The sequence below is a fragment of the Corvus hawaiiensis genome, chromosome 27 (genome assembly GCF_020740725.1).
Source record: "Corvus hawaiiensis isolate bCorHaw1 chromosome 27, bCorHaw1.pri.cur, whole genome shotgun sequence".
NCBI classification, from domain to species: Eukaryota; Metazoa; Chordata; class Aves; order Passeriformes; family Corvidae; genus Corvus; species Corvus hawaiiensis.
The window spans coordinates 1,702,862-1,723,398 of NC_063239.1; the positions used below are offsets into that span (position 1 = coordinate 1,702,862).

Sequence of the window (20,537 nt, forward strand, 5' to 3'; positions counted from 1 at the left end):
GGCAAACTCAGGCCAAAAAAAAAATGATGACAAAAGAGCTGGAAGCACCAAACAGAATCCCAGGTTGGAGCAGGATTTCTTTTTGTGCCTGAGTCAGCATCTCTGGAGGACAGGGATGGGAAGGGATGGGATGGGATGGGATGGGATGGGATGGGATGGGATGGGATGGGATGGGATGGGATACCTCTGGACAGAGCCTGAGGTGCCACACTGGCCCCGGGAATGTTTTCCCAAACCCAAGAGCAAAAATTCCATTCGCACCTTATTTTTCACTGCTGTAAAATAACCAACAAGGACGACCCAGGCCAGTGAGTCAGGGGGAAAGAAATGTCCAGATGCCCAGCCTGGAGTGGGAAATAGAGAGATCTGGAGTCCTGGAATGGGAAATAGAGGGATTTCGAGTCCCGAGTGGGAAATAGAAGGATTTCAAATCCTGGAGTGGGGAATACAGAGATCTTGAGTGCTGGAGAGGGAAATGCAGGAATTTTGAGTGCTGGAGTGGGAAATGCAGGAATTTTGGGTCCTGGAGTGGGGAATACAGGGATCTCGAGTGCTGGAGTGGGAAATGCAGGAATTTCGAGTCCCAGAGTGGGGAATACAGGGATCTCAAGTCCTGCTGTGGGTCTCGGGTATCCCATTCCTGCTGTGCTCAGAGCTCTTCTGGAAACAGATGGAACAACTCATTTGGATTTGTTAGGCTGCAGAAATAATTGCAAGAATAACAGGCAAATCCCAAAGTACCTCCCAGCATTCTCAAGCTTCCCATCTTTCAGGAGGTTTGCATTTTTTTTGCGTCCTTGCGACTTTTCTCTCTCCTCCTCAGCCTCAGTGGGTTGGTTTCTCTCTCTGCTTGATGCTCTGATGCCGTAAATCCCAGCACGGGATTCCCAGATTCATCCAGGGCTTTGGATCACTAAAATCCACCCTCTGGCTTGGAAAATCCGTGAGGTGGAGGTGCCTGGAAGCTGCAGGAATGCAGCAGGGCAGGATTGTTCCGCGTTACCCGGCTCAGTGCTCTCCCCTCAGCATCTGGTGCTGGCAGGGACAGGCCGGATGTCCTGGGATTTGGGGAACAGAGCTCCCACCAGGCTGGGGGAGTGGGAAGAAGAGGGAAAACCTCAAATCTGTTGGATCAGGAGAGGAAAACCCAAATATCCTTGATCAGAAGGTGGCTGCTTTAGAGCTGGGGGTCCAGCTGTGTTCCCTGCTGCAGGAGGGATCCTCAGGAGGAGGTGGGAGTTGAACCCTCAGGATCCTGGATAGGATTCCCTGCCTCTTTGGGGCTCTGGAGAAGCAGTTTGCTCTCTCTGCACCTGATTTCCCTGCAGGAGGAGCTTGGGAATCGCTGGTCATCCCAGGAATCATTGAGGCTGGAAAAGACCTCCAAGATCACATCCAACCGAGTCCTTCGAGTCCTCTGTTTGCCTTGGGGGTTTTCCAGCTTTTCCACCTGGATAACATTCCCTGGGATGGCCCAGCAGAGAGAACAGGGATGTTTAATGATGAGTGAGAGGTGGAATGCAGGAATGCCGATCCTGGGAAGCACCGGGCAGATGTTCAACATCTGGAACGGCACGCGACTCAAGCGCGGTGAGCCGCGGAGCAGCTTCCTCACGATACACCTGGAGCAGCATCGCTGGGTGTGAGCTCATTCCAAGGAGCGGCTGTGGCCTCCAGCCCGTCTAAATCCAAGGAAAAGGGAAGAGGCTGTCCGGTGAAAGCCACGGATGGGCTTTAGCACGTTCCTGACGCCAGGTCCAGAAGGAAAATGTCCCATTTCTGTGACTTTAATGTGCAGCAGGGCTGGTCCTCACCTAACTACGGGTGTCAGACCTACTCAGGGCTTCCTGTGGGGTGGATGAATCCCCCAGTCACAGATGGAAAACTCCCTCTCCCATTTTCCCAGCTGCCAGCGCAAATTTCCTCCCATTTCCCGTCTTTTCCCAGGTGCTTTTCCAGCGCAGTTCGAAGTGTTGGCTCCCTGGCCTTTGGGTTAATCCCTTTAATAGGATTTTCTTAAAAACCCTTTGAGATCTTCAGCACCCAGAGCTGTTTCCAAGTGGGTTTCAGGCTTTGATTAACCTTTTTCCCAGGTGAAGAAAATGAGGCAGGGTAGGGGAAGCAGGGGAACAAAGTTCCCTCTGACGGCCCTGGGTAAACACAACTTCTCCAGCAAGGGAAAAACGGGAAACATTTCCTAAACTGCAGCAGGGAAAAGCGAGTTGCAGGGTTTGGAAAGCAGCCTGGGGAGGCCCTGGAATGCCCTGAGGCTCCGATACCTTCCTGACAGCACGTAGTCAAAAACACTGCAAGATTTGAGGAGAAACTGCCAAGTTTCAGGACAAACTTTGTGCTGCAAATGGATTTCTCAGGCTCCGCTGGGGAGGTTTTAAATCCCCTCTTACATCAGATCCTTGGAACACCTGAAATTGCCTCAGATGTAACAACTTTGGGTATCACAGGGGTTATTTTTGATTCTTGAGGGCTACAAGAGCTTTCAAAACTGGAGCCCAGCCTGTGAACCCTGTTGGATAAATCCTGTGTTCCAGGGTTTCAGAGATGCTCCAGCACAGATTTTGGAGACTTGAATTCCTGCAGCTGAGGGGGAAAGAGGGAAAGAGTGATTTGCAAAACTGGGTGGTAAATGTAGACAAAAAAGGACAGAAATTGGGGGAAAAATAAGGAAAAGGAGGGGAAAGGCCTTAAGTGAGTTGTCCAAGGCGGTGTGAGCAGAGGAGCAGAGCTGAGGAGGAGATGCCAACCCCATTCCTCGCCTCGTTCCCTGACCCATTTCCTGCCCCAGCAGCCTCTTTCTTTGCCCTTGCCTGGGCTCTGTTTGTTGCATCAGTGCTGGTGAAGCATCTGGAGAATGGATGAGCCACGGAATCTGCAGGACTTGGCAGGTCCGGCTCTGATCTCCCTGCGAGCCCTGACCAGCAGCCCGTGGCCCTTTAAAGCTCCGGGCAACTTTTCTTTTCCAAGTGGTTGAGTCTGAGGATTCCTCAGTTCTGATGTAACCCCGAGCAGAACCACGTGGGTTTGCACATATTTGACAAGGAAAGGGCTCCTGGAAGGGAATTCATCCATTTTTCAGAAGCTCTTTTGTAACCGCTCGCCACAGAGATCTTTTCCAGCCTGGATTTGCCCCTGGGGCTCTGCAGAGCTGGTTTGTGCCCTCAGGGATCTTTTCCAGCCTGCATTTTCCCCCCTCCAGCCAGGATTTGTCCCTGGGGTCCTTCAGGTCTGGTTTGTGCCCTCAGGGATCTTTTCCAGTCAGGATTTGCCCCTGAAGTCCTGCAGGACTGATTTGTGCCCTCAGGGATCTTTTCCAGCCTGGATTTTTCCCCCCTCCAGACAGGATTTGCCTCTGTGGCTCTGCAGGGCTCATCTGTGCCCTCAGGGATCTTTTCCAGCCTGGATTTGTCCCTGGAGTCCTGCAAGGCTGGTTTGTGCCCTCACAGGTATTTTCCAGCCTGGATTTTCCCCCCTCCAGCCAGGATTTGTCCCTGGGGTCCTTCAGGTCTGGTTTGTGCCCTCAGGGATCTTTTCCAGTCAGGATTTGCCCCTGGAGCCCTGCAGGGCCGATTTGTGCCCTCAGGGATCTTTTCCAGCCAGAATTTGTCCCTGGAGTCCTGCAGGGCTGGTTTGTGCCCTCACAGGTATTTTCCAGCCAGGATTTCTCCCCCTTCAGACAGGATTTTCGTCTGTGGCTCTGCAGGGCAGGTTTGTGCCCTCAGGGATCTTTTCCAGCCAGGATTTGCCCCTGGAGTCCTGCAGGGCAGGTTTGAGCCCTCAGGGATCTTTTCCAGCCAGGATTTGCCCCTGGAGTCCTGCAGGGCAGGTTTGAGCCCTCAGGGATCTTTTCCAGCCAGGATTTGCCCCTGGAGTCCTGCAGGGCTCGTTTGTGCCCTCAGGGATCTTTTCCAGCCAGGATTTGCCCCTGGAGCCCTCCAGGGCTGGTTTGTGCCCTCATGTAGGTCCCACGTGTGAAATCCATTCGGTTTCCATGACTCATTTGCTGTCCCAGGTTATGGAGGAGGAGCCAGAGAAACGCTGGAGTCAGCACGTTGGAATCCCAGATTCCACATGAAATCATGGCTTTGGATGAAAACCCCAAAGCCCTTCCCTGCCAGGGCTCCCGGCTCCCTGCACCCGGAATGAGTCTGTGATTAAGGCTGGCCCTAACAAAGCTGAGCTTGGTTTATTTCCACAGGAACAGGGACTAAATTAAGGTGAAAACAGCGCTTGGAATTGAAGTGACAAAGCAGATTTGTTATAGGGCTACCTTATAAAATAAATCAGAGCTGCTTTCCTTTTTTTTTAATGAGAAAAAAGAATCCTCTTCCAGAGGATGAATTTACACAAGGTGGAAAGGTTTGTTTCATAAAAAGAAAGGTTTGCGTTGGAAGAGAGCTTAAAAATCACCTCATTCCACCCCCTGCCACGGGCAGGGACACCCCCCACTATCCCAGGGTGCTCCAACCTGGCCTTGGGCACTTCCAGGGATGAGAATTCCATCCCAGTCCCTGACAGGGAAATATTTCTCCCAATATCCCATCTAACTCTGTCCTCTGGAAGTTTGAATCCATTCCCCTTGTCCTGTTTGCCTCCCCACCCCGTCCCTTCCTCAACACCTCCTCCTTCCTACCCCACCTGACCACAGCTGGGCTGTGATCCCACCTGGAAGCTCCACGGCCCATTTCCCTACGATCCAGCGTCATTCCCGTTCATTTTCCGCCCACAGAACATGAACATCCAGGTGGAGGACATCCGGATCCGCGCCATCCTGGCCACCTACCGCAAGCGGGTCCCTGTCACCGAGGGCTACGTGGAGGTGAAGGACGAGGGCACCTGGAAGCAGATCTGCGGCAAGCACTGGACCATGAAGAATTCCCGGGTGGTCTGTGGGATGTTCGGCTTCCCGAGCGAGAGGAAATACAACACCAACGTCTACAAGTAAGGGCAGGGCTCGGTGGGAGCCACGGACACTCCTTGGAACACTCGGGGCCTTGTTCCAGTTGGAAATTGTCAGGTGGCACCGGGGACCCTGGGGTAGGAAAAGCTGCGACTGCTTCGTTCCTCCAGCCAGGATTTTCTGTCTGTGTAAATATTCAGAATGTCCTGGTTTGTGCCCTCAGGGATCTTTTCCAGCCGGGATTTCCCCCCTCCAGCCAGGATTTCTCCCCCTCCAGCCAGGATTTGCCTCTGTGGCTCTGCAGGGCAGGTTTGTGCCCTCAGGGATCTTTTCCAGCCAGGATTTGTCCCTGGAGTACTGCAGGGCTGGTTTGTGCCCTCAGGGATCTTTTCCAGCCAGGGTTTGCCTGGTGCAGGCAGGGGAGCCCTTTGATCCTCACCCTTTGGATGCAGACCTTGATGAGTATCAGTGTTTGACAGGGCCTGGAGTGGGACATGGGGCAGTTGGCCCAAAAAACCTTTTTATTTTGTAATTCCAGCTCGAGGATGAACATTTCCTCCAGCAGGGGTGGTTCTGTGTGGTGGCAGGGGAGGGATGGGACCAAACTGCTCCCACTGTCCCAGTAAATCCATCAGCTGCGAGAAAATCATGGAATGGTTTGGGTGGGAAGGGATTTAAAGCCCATCCAGTGCCACCCCTGCCATGCCCAGGGACACCTCCCACTGTCCCAGGGTGCTCCAGCCTGGCCTTGGGCACTTCCAGGGATCCAGGGGCAGCCCCAGCTGCTCTGGGAATTCCATCCCAGCCCCTCTCCACCCTCACGGGGAGGAATTCTTTCCCCATATCCCATCCAACCCTGCCCTGTGGCAGTTTAAATCCCCCTTATCCTGTCATTCCATAATATACACAGTCTCCAACTGCTCACCCCATCCCTGTGCAGAAATCCAGAGGCTGGATCAGTTCTGGATGTGCTGGAAGCTCCAACCAAGCCCAAGTTGGAATAAAAGGAGCCTTTCTTGTGCTCCCTTGTGCCCAGGTTCCTCCTTCCCACCCTGAGCACAATTCCTGCCTGTGCATCCCAGATGGTGCTGGGAGAAGGATCCTCTGGGATCTCAGCGCTGCTTTTTCCCCCTAGATTTGTGGATTCCTATGAAACGAAGGAAGAAGCTGCTGATTTATAGGGAGAACATTGTGTTTTCCAGAGCTGCAAGTGGAAAGGTTTAGGCTGCGTTTCCTGTTCCTTGGGAGCCAGGAGCTCTGGATATTTTTTTGTTGTCATTGTTTCATTTTGCTTTTTGTCACCAGCCCTCATCCCAGACCAGGCTCTTCCCACACTGTTCCCTAGGAAAAACACCCTGCAGCAGATGTAAAACAGTTCAAATGAAATTCTGTCTCGTTCCTTTCCTCCTCCGTGACCTGGGGAGCAGGAAAGCATCGGCTGCTTCAGGGGAGGGCTGAACGCTCCAGGCAGGAGCTGTGGTTTTCCTGCCTGCTCCTGCTGGCCTGTGGAATTGCTATTTCTGAACATTCCCTCTGGATCAGCCTGGCCACGTTTCATTTCTTTCATTAGCAAGATCCTGACCCGTCAGAGAGGTCCTTGGCTTGGAGTAGCCCAAAGCCAGCACAGGGAAAACGTAAAATAAAGAACCCGCTGCGATTCTGTCTGCAGGATTCCCAGGGAGATGGGCAGGGCCTGGACACCGGTTTGAGGAGGGTTTGCTTTCCCTCAGACCCATCCCTGAGATTCCCATCCCCTGCAGGAGCAGGGAATAAATCACCTCCAGACAGACAAAGTAGATTTTTCCTGCTTCCAGTTGTGGCCTTTCCAAGAAAAGCATTAACTGGAGCATCTGGAGCCATCTGCCTTAAATAAACGGGTGCTCGGGAGCTGTCCTGTCTCTTGGACACATGGAAAAACTGACAGAAGGTTGTTCAGCATCAACTCAGCACTGCTGAAAATCCCAGTGAATTGAGCTGGAATTAGGAATGTGAAGTGTTCCCAAATCCCAGCCCAGGAGATCTCTGCTGCTGAAGAGCCTCAGCGCCCCAAGACCTCCCTCCCGTTCCTTGTTTTCAGCCTTGCTGGGTTCTGGCACCCACAAATATTTTGGAAAACACGCTGAGCATTATCCCAGGTTGGAAAAAAATGGGGATGGCATTTTATTGGATGGGAGAGGCTCGTAAAGTCTTGGCAGCTGCACGGTTTTGTTTGTCAGCAGAGTTTAAAAGCCGAATTCTTCCTTGGGCCGCTTCCCTTTGTGCTATGGGCGGATGCATCGCGTCCAACTGGTGTTACTGGGGTGGGAAAGCTCCCAGTTGTGAGCTGGGAGTGACCTTGGATTTGAGGTCAAGGGGCTGGGCTGATGACCAGTGGCACCTTCTCGCCCAGGCCAGGGGACGCTTGTCCCACGTGGTTTGTTCTGGACAGGGAAAGGCTCATCCTGGAGCTAAACCTGCTCTCCCTATGGATGTGAAGCCCCAGAAAAATCCTTTCTCCTCATTCCTCAGGCTTTGCTCCCTCTAATTTGAGAATCCCCTTCTCCCAAGAGCAGATCCTGCTCCTGCTCCTGCTCCTGCTCCTGCTCCTGCTCCTGCTCCTGCTCCTGCTCCTGCTCCTGCAGGGAGAAAGGCTGGGATCAGGTTTCTGCTGGCTAAGGCTGCCCCTTCCCACATCCCCCCGATCCCGCTGCCCCCGATCCCAGCCCTGCCTGCTGAGCTCTGCTCCTGCACAATGGTGGGAGGTGAAATGATTTGCAGATGGATCTCGCTTGAAAGAAAACAACTTAGTTCATCGTTGTCCCGCTGCCAGGGGTTTATTCCTGACTGTAACCCGGCCTCTGGAGCTGACAGCGCGATTTATGTTCGGAAATGAAACAAATCTAACGTTGATTCCCTGTTCTTGTTCGCTCCTCACCGTGGGTTTTACATAGGCACTGCTCTAACTCCTCCTCCCAGTCCCTGCTCTGGCTGGGAAAGCAGAATTTAATGCATTTTGCTGCTGGAGAGAGGAGAAATCTGGGATCAGAGAGCTGGACCTGATGCCTTTTTGAAGCCTTTGTGAGTTGACAAAGGAATGGCTGGAGGAGCTCAGCAGCTCCAGGATCAATGTCAGTCCAAACCGCAGCTCCCAGTTTAACCAGTCTGCTCACCCATTATAAACCCGCTCAGAGGTGACAGGCAGTTCAGCACTTCAGTTCTTGTAGCAGGAACCCTCCTGGTTTGTTTTTTCCCTGGAAAAGCTGGGATGTGAAGGGCTTTGGCAGGCCTGGCTTCCCTCCCTCCCTCCCTCCTCCCTGAGGCTGAAGGCAGCACCTTGTTAACTCAAGGAATTTCCCAGGGGTTGAAACCTCTGCTCACAGCCCCGAGGAGCAGCTCCCCAGCCTCTGCTCAGTGCGATTGGCGTGAATTTTCCTGAATTTTTTGTGCAATCATTTGTTTTCTGCTCCCCCAACTCATGGAATCGGGGAGTATCCCGAGGGCTCCTTACCCAACCCCTCAGCCCTTCCTGCAGCCCTTGGGCTCCACCTGTGCTTTGCTCAAAGCTTTTCTGGGATGCAGATCCTGCTCTCCTCACCAGTAGAAATGGTTTGAATTCCAACCTGACCTGGAACTGGCCGAGCTCTCCCAGCAGGAATGTTCATTCCCACCTCTGACCTGAGCAGCGTCACCCTGGGCTCCCACTGATTCCAGTTGGGCCCTTTTGTGCTAAAAATGAAACATCAGCAAAGCCCCGAGTTTCTGCCTGCAGAGATCAGCTGAATTCTGCTTTTCTCACATTGATTCAGTCTGGGGACACGAGGTGGGGCTTCATTTCTCCCCAGCCTCCCGAGGGCTGTTAATACCATCCAGATGTTAATGCCTCATGAAATTTCCAGGATGAGGTCATTGTTTGCTATTCTAAGGCATCCCCATCCCTGCTTCCCTAAGTCAGGCTGTTCCTTGTCCGCTCTGGAGCTCATGGAGCTCTCTGGACCCTCTGAGAGGGGTGAAAATGCTCCTGCAGGTCCTCCCTTCCACCCTGAGCACAGCTGGGAAGTGGCTGCTGCTTTGTGTTGCCTCCTCCTTTGGTTTATTTCTAAAACTTTAACTCTATTCCTATTTTCCCATCCCTTTTCCCTCGATTCAGGGGTCCCTGACAGGTCTGAGGTGGGTTCTGACAGCCACTTTTCCCCACAGGACAGGCAGGGTCCTGTTGCTGCTGCCTGGGATGGATCCCGGCCCTGCTCCATCCTTTTCCAGCATCGTGGGATGCAATGGCAGCTCCCTCTCCAGCCCGGCTGGATCCATCCCCAACCTCTGCCCAGGGAGATCTGCTTCCAGCAAGGATTAGTCAGTGGCTGGGAGCCAGGAGAGGCTGGAGAAGTGCTGAGCTGGGCAGTAGAGCTCCGTGAGCAGAGGGGAGAAAAGTGTCCCCTCAAACATCTGTGACCCTGCAAAATCTGAATCCTATAGGGATCAGCTGGGAAAACCTGGACCTGCCCAGTGGAGTTCCCAAAAAACCTCCTCAGAAAGGCTCTCTGCCCCTCTGGAGCTGCTCCCCAGGCTCTCTGTGCTGCACAAACCAGAACTGCTGCTTTTTCTCCCCAAATTCCACCCGCCTCGCTGTGCCATTTATCCCAGCTAATCCCTGGATCCCGGCTCTGCGTGGCAGAGACTCCTGGAATGAGGAGCAGCACCGGGATCACACGGAGCCACGTGGAGATCCCAGCAGGGCTTGGGCTCCCCTGAGCCTTCCCTGTGTTTTTTAACTCCTTTCTCAGGCTGACCTGACCCATATTCCCATTCCCCCAGCTCTCAGCTCCGGTAGGATGGAGCTGGATTCCGGAATCCTTTCCCTTCCCAGTTTATCACACGTGCCCCTTCCTCCTCAGGAGTGCCTGGAGCAGCTCCAGGCAGTCTGGGAGCGAGAAGCAGGAGCTGCTGCCAACAACAAGTCAGAGAGGAATTGCTCCTGCTCTCGGAAATTGCTCTCAGGCTCACAGTTGTTAACACTGAGGCTCGGAGAGGCTTTGGATTTCTCCCAATCCCAGCTGATAGCTGCTGGTCAGCAAAAGGGGAAGTTTTTTTGGGAAGCTTTGGAAGTTTTTTTTCCTCCAGCCCACTCATCTGCACAAACCCTCTTTGTCCATTTGGAATTGGCTGATCCCTGTCCCTGCGTGGGGTGGGATCTCTGCTCCTGGGAATGTGTCATTTGCTGCAGCTGCACCTTTGGTTCCTACTCTGATTTCTCAGTTTTCGCAGGGGATTTATTTCCTCTCAAGTGGTTGGACTCGATGATCTTGGAGGTCTTTTCCAGCTGGAATAATTCCATGTTTTTAAATGTCACCTCAACAGAGTCATGGTGCAGATGAACAGATCAGCTTCCAAACAATCCTGTCCAATCCCCACTTCACCTCAGGGCGTTTTTCCTCCCAAAATTTAGCTCCATCAGTGCATTTTTTTTTTTTTTTTTTTTTTGAAGGATTCCTAATTTTCCCCTTCTCCTCGATTCCTTTCAGGATGTTTGCCAGCAGAAGGAAGCAGCACTACTGGGCGTACTCCATGGACTGCACTGGGAACGAGGCTCACATTTCCAGCTGCAAACTGGGAAACCACCTGACGGGGGGCACTGGGAAGAACAGCACGTGTGACAACGGGATGCCAGCGGTCGTCAGCTGCGTCCCCGGCCGGGCCTTCGCCCCCAGCAGCCACAGCGGCTTCCGAAAGGCCTTCAGGCAGGAGGTGAGCAGGGAGCAGGCACAGCCTGGCCTGGAATGCCAAAATGGCTTGGAAAAGCCTTAAAAATCAGCTAATCCCCCCCCCTCCCCCCGCCATGGGTAGGACACCTTCCGCCAGCGTTGTTCCATCCTGGCTTCGGGCACTTCCAGGGATCCAGGGGTAGCCACAGATTCTCTGGGAATTCCATCCTGGCCCCTCACCACTCTCAAAGAGGACAATTTCTCCTGAATATCCAACCTAATCCTACTCTGATAAAAGCCTGGGAGGGAACGACTCTGGGAACAGTGGACCTTAAGCCCATTTTATCCCATCCCCTGCCATAGGGACACCTCCCACTGTCCCAGGGTGCTCCAACCTGGCCTTGGGCACTTCCAGGGATTCAGGGACAGCCCCAGCTCCTCTGGGAATTCCAGCCCAGCCCCTCCCCACCCTCACAGCCAGGAATTCCATCCCAATATCCCATCCATCCCTGCCCTCTGGCAGTGGGAAGCCATTCCCTGTGTCCTGGCCCTCCAGGCCCTCCTGCCCAGCAGATTCCCAGAGTTCAGAGCTGTTCCTGCAGCACTCACAGACGGATGGGAAAATGGAATCGTGGAATGGTTTGGGTGGGAAGGGATTTAAAGCCCATCCAGTGCCACCCCTGCCATGGGCAGGGACACCTCCCACTGTCCCAGGCTGCTCCAGCCTGGCCTTGGGCACTGCCAGGGATCCAGGGGCAGCCTCAGCTCCTCTGGGAATTCCACCCCATCCCCTCCCCACCCTCCCAGGGAAGGAATTCCTTCCCCATATCCCATCTAGCTGCCAATTAGAGCAGGAAACCTCTGGGGCTGTAACCATCCACCACCAGAATTCCCACAAGGTGCCGCAGCCACGAGGGCCCCTCTGGCATCCCCAGCACGCCCAGCTCAGCTCCCACCCGCACAGATTCCAGGCTCTTTCCTCCCTCTCCCACCTCCAAAGGGTGGGAGAGCGGCTCCCACGGCAGCTGGCAAAGCTGCGAGCGAGGAGTGAGCGAATCCCGGGCTCTGGCTCCTGTTGGAGCCGCTTGGGCCGAGCCAGCGGAGGCCATGCCCGGCTGTGCTGTTCCAAAGGCACGGGAATTCTGCTGGATTGCTCTTCCCCGTGGAAATCAGCCGGCGTTTCCTCTGCCTCCGTGGCCTCGGCGAGGAAATGCCCTGAGGGAAAACACGGGCGAGGTTGGAAAGCTGGGTTTGTTTAGTCTAGCGAGGTGTGAAAATCCCGGGAGGTGCAGAAGGGTTGGAAAACAAGGCTGGAGTTGGACATTGCCGGTGTCGGGGGCTAGGAAAGGACAGCTTAACTTGGCAGAGGTGGGTGCCAAGGGAAATATTCCAGCTGCAGCCTTGGGATAGAGGGGGAATCTTGGGAGGTTTCTCACAGGAGGAGGTTTTGCTGTGGATTTTGTGGCTGCACCCCCAGGGCGGCTGTGCCTGGGTGGGTTTAGGGGAATCTTTGGGCTTTTTCCAGGTGCCAGCACCTCTGTGGTGGGAATAATGCAACCCCTGCCTGGATCCCAGCCTCCTGCCTTGCAGGATTTAGGCCCGGGAGGTGAAAGGTTTTGTAAATCATTGTTAATCTCCCGAGCCACACGCGCTGCCAAGTAACTCCTTAAGCCTTTGTTTAGGCTTTGGGTGTCCTTGGTGTGACCCCAGCCTGGAGAAAGTGCTCCAGGCACGCTCCCAGTCGGAAAAGTGAAGGATTTTTGGTGTTTTCACACTTAAAACTTTGCTCCCACCGCCAAAACTCAGCTCTCAGGTGCAGCAGGAGTTGGCAGCTCCCTGCTTGGCACTGGGGGGAGGAGTAGGTGATTAACAGGTAATAATTAAATAATACAAACCCAGAAATGAGTGCAACTGGAGCTGCCACTCAGCTGGGTACTTCTGACTGCAAAAGCCGGATCTTTTATTCCACTTCTCATTCATTATTTATTATTTCTTTATTATTTATTACCATTATTTATTAGATATTATTTATATATTATTATTGCTCAGAACCGAGCACTGAGGCAGGTTTTATGGGGCTTGAGCTCAACGTTGGTCCTGGATTAAGCCAGGAGCCTGGGCTGGAGATGTGAGCAGCAAATAAACCCCTTTAGGGCAGCCAGGGGCTGAGAGCTGGGCACTGGCAGGCTCAGGGCCATTCCCAACCCTCCTGCAAGGCTCCCAAGAGATATAAAACTGGTTTTTACCATATTCAGCCCAGGACAGGAAAAGGCTCCTAAGCCCAAGCACCTGCAGAGAACTGGGATGGGTTTTTTTATTCCCTGCCCACACGTGAGGTGTGAGAAACAAATCTGTGCTCACCAAAATCCCTGCAGAGGTTCCTGCAGTTGGAACGATGTGATGGATGTTTTTAAGGTGTCTCAGGTGATTCTAGGAAAGGTTTTAGGCCCAGCTTTCCACAAATAACCCCCGTAAAGGACAGAGGTGCCACTCCCAGGCTGCGGTGACCCCACTCCTGCCTCTGTCTCTTCCAGCAACCCCTGGTGAGGCTGAAAGGAGGAGCCAACACCGGGGAAGGCCGGGTGGAGGTGCTGAAAAACGGGGAGTGGGGGACGGTGTGCGACGACAACTGGAACCTGGTGTCGGCCAGCGTGGTGTGCCGGGAGCTGGGCTTCGGCAGCGCCAAGGAGGCCATCACGGGAGCCAGGCTGGGCCAAGGTAAGGACCTCCACAGCTCCAGGGGCTCCTGGTGCCCTGAGTTACAGACCATTCCGCCCTCAGGGACATCCCATAATTGAGGGCACGGCGGATTTTTGTCGGGATGTTCGGTTTGGGGATCAGGAATTTTTTTCCCTAACGTTCATAAAGTCTCTTGGGGCCAGACTGGAATTATGTGACTTAAAAAGATTCCCTGAAAAAAAGTCTGGGGATGATGAGTTTGACCTTTTGCTCAGGCAGCTGTTCCAGTAATTAATTCTTAATTATCTCATCTGCTGCTCTGAAATTCCCTTTGAGCCCTCTAGAACCACACCATGGAGTAATGCATTACTAGAAGGTTCCTGGCAAAAAACGAGTCCTGGAGCCAGACTTCAAATGCTCCAATTTAAGACCAGGACAGTAATTTAGCTCATTATAAACAGAAGGGCATTTGAGCAGCTCATAGCCAGGTTTGGGTTTGGATTTCCTGTCTTTGGGAGTTGGTTTAAATTCCAAAATGTGGTCAGTGGTGAGTCAAAGGCGAGCTGAAACCACCTGGTGATTCCCACACCTTGTTCCCATGGTGGAGACCCAAAAAAAAAATGACACCAAACCCTCCTTGTGGGAATAACCCCAAAAAATGACACCAAACCCTTGTTGTGGGAATAACCCAAAAAAAATGACACCAAACCCTCATTGTGGGAATAACCCAAAAAATGACACCAAACCCTCGTTGTGGGAATAACTCCAAAAAACTGACACCAAATCCTTGTTGTGAGGATAAAGGAATGGGAGAAATTTTGAGAATGAAGGAATGGGGGAAATTTTGAGAATAAAGGAAGGGGGGAAATTTTGAGAATGAAGGAAAGGGGGAAATTCCTTCCAGTTGGAGAAAGGGAGGGAAGGAAACAACACGTGGGTGTCCCAAGTCTGGGAAGCTCTAAAACGTGACCTGTCCGCTGGATTTGCCAAAAACCCTCTTGTGGTGGGATGGAATCTGCTGATGTGTGGAACGGGATGGAGGAACCAGCTCCATCATCCTGGGGTGGGTGGAAGTGGCTGCCACGTGCGGGAGCAGAACGTGGAACACGCTGTTCCTGCCACATCCCACAGCCTGGAATCTCCCCCCACGCGCTTCCCTTTCTTTTAACGCTCACAATCCATCAGTGCTCCCTGTCAGGAGCATCCCTTGGGATGGGGGACGTCCCTCCGGCAGCCAGAGCGTCACGTTTTGGTTGGAAAAGGAGCTTTTGTTGGCCCTGGATGTGCAGGGAGCTCTCCAAGCTCTCAAGGCCGTGTCCTTGTTTGCACTTTTGTTTGGTTCCAGCTGCATCCCGGGGAATTTGGGTGTTCTGAGGCTGCTTTGAAGGATCAGCCTCACCGTGAGTGCGAAGGGGTTGAATTGCACAGGGTAAATCAGCTCCCAGTGCTTTAACTGGGAGTCCCAGTTAGGGCAGAGGGGGAGAGCAGAGCCTTCCACAGAGCTTGGGCTGGGGGAGGAGGGTTTATCCCACCTTTATTAATTGGCAACAATTAATTAACAACAGATTAAACAACTCATTCTTATTCCCACAAGAGGGGAGACACTGAGCCCAGAGCTCATGGATGTGCTGATGTCCTGCGAGGGAGAGCATGGAATTAAACTCCAGGGAGTAGGTGAAGGCAAGTGTTGGATGGACAGGCCAAATCCTGGTGGTTTTAAGTGCGATGGCATGGGAGGAAGTTCAGTTTTCCTCATATTTCATCCCATTTTGGCTCCATTTCAGTGCCCCCATTGCCATAATTTCCCCAAGAAGAGCAGCCCTGCCAGGGTTCCGTGGCTCACTGAGGCCTTGCCCTTGTCCTTTGTCATCTTTGTCATCCTCATCATCCCACTGGAATGACTTTGCCAGGCTGGGAATGTCGGCCTGGATCCCTCCTGCATTCCTGGAACTTCCCCCTCCAGCTCCGGTCAAGGCACTCCTCCCTCTCAGCCCCTCGGTGGCTGCAGAATGACCAGGAAGTGCTGCCAGCTCCAGATGGGAACCACAAACAGGATTTTGATGAGAGAGAGGCAGAACAAAAATGGGACGAGATTCCCATTCCCCAGCAGCCTCCCCCGGGAATGTCCTCCCACCCTGCCCACATGTGGCGTGAGGGGTGGACACAGGGCTGCCCAGGGTGCCCAAACCCCACGGACTGTGGGTGAAATGGAGCCCAGCACATTCACATCTCCGCCTTGGTCGTTCTTTCCCAGCACTTTTGGCAGTTCCCTTCCATGTTTTTCTGATGGAAATTCCGATTTTCTGCTGCCGCTCATCCTGGGAGGACCCAAATTATTCCATTTCTGTCCCAGCACCTCGAGCCCCTTCTCTGCAGTTGTTCACTGCTGTTTCCCTCAGATTTCTGCCCCAGATTTCTTTTCCTGACCCCTCATCCCTCCCTGTGGGTGTTTTATTCCCAGCCAATGTGCCGATGTCCCGGTTAAATGTCAGGCCTTGAGCGGGAGCAGATCCCAGCACAAAGACCCAGCCAAAAGGTCACCAAATTGGTGAATTCCTACAGCTGAAGTTTGTAAATGATGGAACAGTGGAAATTTGGCTTTTCCTGGGATTCCTGCATGCTGGAGTCACAGGGAATACTGGAAAGAATTTAACGGTGGAATTATTAACCATAACCTCACGGCTTTTTGTTTTATTTTTACAAGAAATCAGCGGATTTTTTCCAAGTTCTGAATGCTGGAGGTCACTGTGGTGTTAACAACCTGCTGGGGATGTTCCCTCACCACCCAAAAGGACTTTTTTTCCCTGTTTTCCCCAAGGAATGGGTCCCATCCACCTGAATGAGATCGACTGCACAGGCTTTGAGAAGTCGGTCACGGACTGCAAGTTCAACACCGAGTCCCAGGGCTGCAACCACGAGGAAGATGCTGCTGTGAGGTGCAATGTGCCAGCCATGGGCTTCCAGAACCAGGTGAGGAGCTGAGGGATCCAGGTGTGAGGGAATTTCGGGCAGGAATCGGGCAGGAATCGTTTCACCCAAGCCATGAGTATTTGGTTTAGGTTTTCCCTAAAAAAGGAGGGAAAATGAGGATGATGCTCCCTTTTTGTGCTGAGTTTTGAGCTCCTCTGGACATGCCAGAGGTTTATAAATGAGGAAGGCCAGGTTGGATGGGGCTTGGAGCAGCCTGGGAGAGTGGAAGGTGACCCTGCCCACGGCAGGGGGTGGAATTAAATGATTTTTAACCCAATTGTCAACCTTTTCCAACCCAGCCATTCCATGATTCTGTGCTGACTGCACGAACCAGACACAGATTCCTCTGAATGCTCCTTCCAAGGGTCTAAAGGAGCAGGGAAGGGAAGCTTTCCCAGGGAATGTTATTCCTGCAGCTGGTCCAACCCACTTTGAGCTGCTGGGCTTGGCTGGACCATCCCCTGCCAAAGTGAGAGAAGAACTGAACTCCCTGAGCTCGAGCCCTGAGGAGACTCCGAGTGCTGCTCGATTCCTGCACGGTTTTCCAGTGCCTTCCCCGGGACACGATGCTGCCCAACCCGAGTGCCCTGAGTCCTGTTCCCTAGGGATGGGTTGGGAATGTGTTCATGCAGTCTTGTCAGAATTCCTTTTTGCCAGCCAGAATTCCCTCTGGCGGGGGAAAACCCTCACCAGGATTTCTCCAGCTCTGTGCTAAAGGCGGACCTCTCCTCTCCTCTCCTCTCCTCTCCTCTCCTCTCCTCTCCTCTCCTCTCCTCTCCTCTCCTCTCCTCTCCTCTCCTCTCCTCTCCTCTCCTCTCCTCTCCTCTCCTCTCCTCTCCTCTCCTCTCCTCTCCCCCTCCCCCCCTCCCCCCCCCCCCCTCCCATCTCCTGGATCCCTCCTGGAACTTCCAGCTGTCACTTCCAGCTGAGGATATTCAATGATTCCAAACTCCCTACATTGTTGAGGAACAAAACCTTCTCCCCCACCCGCTGCCCTTTCCTTTGGGGCTTTCCCGTGGATTTACGGGTTCTGTGTCCTGCAGCTTCGCCTGAGCGGGGGCCGCAACCCCTACGAGGGCCGTGTGGAGGTGCTGGCCGAGCGCAACGGCACCCTGAGGTGGGGCACGGTCTGCAGCCACAACTGGGGCACCGTGGAGGCCATGGTGGTGTGCCGGCAGCTGGGGCTGGGCTTTGCCAGCCACGCCTTCCAGGTGAGCCCCCGACCCGCCCCGAGCTGGGGGTCACATCTGGGTGGGTGGGGTGGGGGTGCTGGAGGAGGGTTATCCCAAAAAGAGCTTCGTGGGTTGAGCTGGAGAGACCCTGAGGGTGAAAGCTCGTTCCTGTGGAGGTGGGAATTTGGAGCAGAAGGAGCTGAGGCAGTTCTGTTGTTTTCTCAGAGCTCAGGTTTCCCGACATTCCCCGATCCCTGCTTGGGCTGATGGCTTCGTGCAGGTTCTTGTCCCTCCCTGAAATGCAGAGGTCGGGTTCAAACTGGTGTCAGGGCACCTGAAAAAATGGGATTTTGCTCCTGTAGCTGCTCCAGTGTGCAACCCTGAGCAGCGAGGCTGCATCCAGCTCCATGAATTGCTGGTATTCCCTGCTCCTCTCCTGCCCCAAACCCTCCCTGCTTGTGCCTGGCCGGGGGTGACACCTCAGTTTTACCCCATCCCTGGCAGTGTCCCAGGCCAGGCTGGATGGAGCTTGGAGAACATGGAATGGTGGAAGGTATCCCTGCCCATGGCAATGAGCTTTAAGGTCCCTTCCAACTCAAACCATTCCATGATTTCTGCCACCCTGGGCTCATGGACAGATCCCAACCATTCTCCATGGATCTGCCGGTCCCCAGGGATCACTCTGGGGTTGGATACCCAGCAGGAAGGAGGCTGGAGCTGCCCACGTGCTGCTGCAGCCATTCCCCTGCTCCAGCTGGTTCCTCCAGCTGATTCCCCCCATCAGATCCCGGGAGCTGAGGATCTCCGTGTCCCTGAGCGCCGGCCTTTCCGACTGCCTGCCTCTGTTGACACAGCCCTGAGAGTCCAGCGAGGAACGAGGAGTTTTTTCCTTGAGCTGAGGCTGCTGGAATTTGGAACAGAAAAGGCCCTTATGCTGCCCCAGCTCCGAGAGCATAAAGCCCCAGTGTGCAGAACAGGGCAGCCCTGTGTGCTCCCGGCCTTCCCAAGCAGCCGGGGGCAAATGGGAGCCGTGGGACACCGGGGTTTTCTTTTCCTGGAAACGTCCTCCCAGCTTGGACACGGACAGATCTGATTGGATTTTTTTTAAAGTTTTCTCCCCTCCACTTCTCCCAAGCTTTGGGGTTGTGTGTTAATGTGGTGTCATTCCTGTTAGGTTTTGTAAAATGATGAGAAGCGATGGAATTTCATCAGGAAGTGGAACGATGGGACAAGGGGGAATGGCTTCCCACTGCCAGAGGGCAGGGTTAGGTGGGATTTTGGGAAGGAATTCTTCCCTGGGACAGCAGTGAGGTCCTGGGCTGGAATTCCCAGAGGAGCTGTGGCTGCCCCTGGATCCCTGGAAGTGTCCAAGGCCAGGTTGGAGCACCCTGGGACAGTGGGAGGTGTCCCTGCCTTGGCACTGGATGGGTTTTGTAAGGATTTGGTGACAAACCTTCTGCTTCCCTGAGTTCCCTGCTCCAGCATCCTTTGGCGAGATCCTCCTCCTGGATAATGTGGGGTCTCGCCCTGATCTTCCTCAAAGGGAGAACCCACCTTTTAAGCGGGTAAATATTCCCCTAAGAGCCACCAAACCCCAAGCAATGTGTGCAAATGCCTTTTCCTGCCTTTTTATTTTTGTGCCCAGGAAACGTGGTACTGGCACGGGGACGTCAGCGCTGACGACGTGGTCATGAGCGGGGTCAGGTGCTCGGGGACGGAGATGTCCCTGTCCCACTGCCGGCACGACGGAGCCCACGTGTCCTGCCCCAGGGGAGGGGGACGCTTCGGGGCCGGCGTGTCCTGCTCCGAGAGTGAGTCACTCGGGATTTCTTGCACCTCGGCACGAGGGGTGTGCCCGAGGAATGGGGTGACCTGGATACGTCAAACAGCGGCAAATTCGTCCTCCCAGAGAGGCTTTGGCTGGGGCTGCCCCATCCCTGGAAGTGTCCAAGGGCAGCTTGGAGCAAGATGGGATTGTGGAAAGTGTCCCTGCCTGTGGCAGGGGGTGGGATGGGATTTAAGGTCAATTATTCCCATATAATGAATTGTTCCCCCCCCAGGTTTTTCCTACTCAGAGTAGGATTAGGCTGGATGTTCAGGAGAAATCCTTCCCTGTGAGGCTGGGGAGGGGCTGGGATGGAATTCCCAGAGGAGCTGTGGCTGCCCCTGGATCACTCTGGAAGTGTCCAAGGCCAGGTTGGGAAGGGCTTGGAGCACCCTGGGATAGCGGGAGGTGTCCCTGCCCATGGGATGGGATGGGATTTAAGGTCAACTATTCCCATATGGTGAATCATTCCTCCCCAGGCTTTTCCTACTCAGCTCAGAGTAGGATTAGATTGGAGAAACTGTTCTCTTTGAGAGTGGGGAGGGGCTGGGATGGAATTCCCAGAGAATCTGTGGCTGCCCCATCCCTGGAAATGTCCAAGGCCAGCTTGGAGCACCCTGGGATGGTGAGAGGTGTTGCAGCTGGAAGTGGCCGAACCTTGAGACTCCTTCCCAACAACCCATTTGCACAGCGCATCCTCCACCTCCAGCAGCCACTTTTGGGGTGGCTTTATTGAATTTATTGAATTTAAACCTTTCTTCCCTGCTCCAGCCGCCCCTGACCTGGTGCTGAACGCGGAGCTGGTGGAGCAGACGGCCTACCTGGAGGACAGGCCCATGTTCCTGCTGCAGTGTGCCCTGGAGGAGAACTGCCTGGCCAGCTCTGCCCACAACACCTCGCTGACCTCGGGCTACCGGCGCCTGCTGCGCTTCTCCTCCCAGATCCACAACAACGGCCAGTCCGACTTCAGGCCCAAGAACGGCCGCCACGCCTGGGTGTGGCACGACTGCCACCGGTGGGTGCCACACACGGGGCTTGGTGGCCCCGGGGCAGGGATGAGACACCTCAGTTCTGCCCCGGATTGCACCTCGGTTTGCTGGCTGTAGGCAGCACTCCCTGAATTTTGGGATTAAATTTGCTGGTTGTAAGCAGCATTCCCTGAATTTTGGGATGGTTTGCTGGCTGTAAGCAGCATTCCCTGAATTTTGGGATTAAAGGCACCTTGGTTTGCTGGCTGTAAGCAGCATTCCCTGAATTTTGGGATTAAAGGTACCTTGGTTTGCTGGTTGTAAGCAGCA

General features: G+C 53.9%; 1 protein-coding gene across 1 annotated transcript in view; it reads left to right on the forward strand.

Annotated features, from left to right (window-relative positions):
* LOXL2 (lysyl oxidase like 2) overlaps positions 1–20,537 on the forward strand; it is a 52,439-nt gene that overhangs the window by 21,557 nt on the left and 10,345 nt on the right. Inside the window, exons 4-10 of the mRNA XM_048287410.1 lie at positions 4,745–4,956; positions 10,414–10,636; positions 13,128–13,311; positions 16,091–16,242; positions 17,286–17,453; positions 19,060–19,225; positions 20,011–20,254. Of these exons, the coding sequence (XP_048143367.1) occupies positions 4,745–4,956; positions 10,414–10,636; positions 13,128–13,311; positions 16,091–16,242; positions 17,286–17,453; positions 19,060–19,225; positions 20,011–20,254 (1,349 nt within the window). The remainder of the gene's footprint in view (positions 1–4,744; positions 4,957–10,413; positions 10,637–13,127; positions 13,312–16,090; positions 16,243–17,285; positions 17,454–19,059; positions 19,226–20,010; positions 20,255–20,537) is intronic.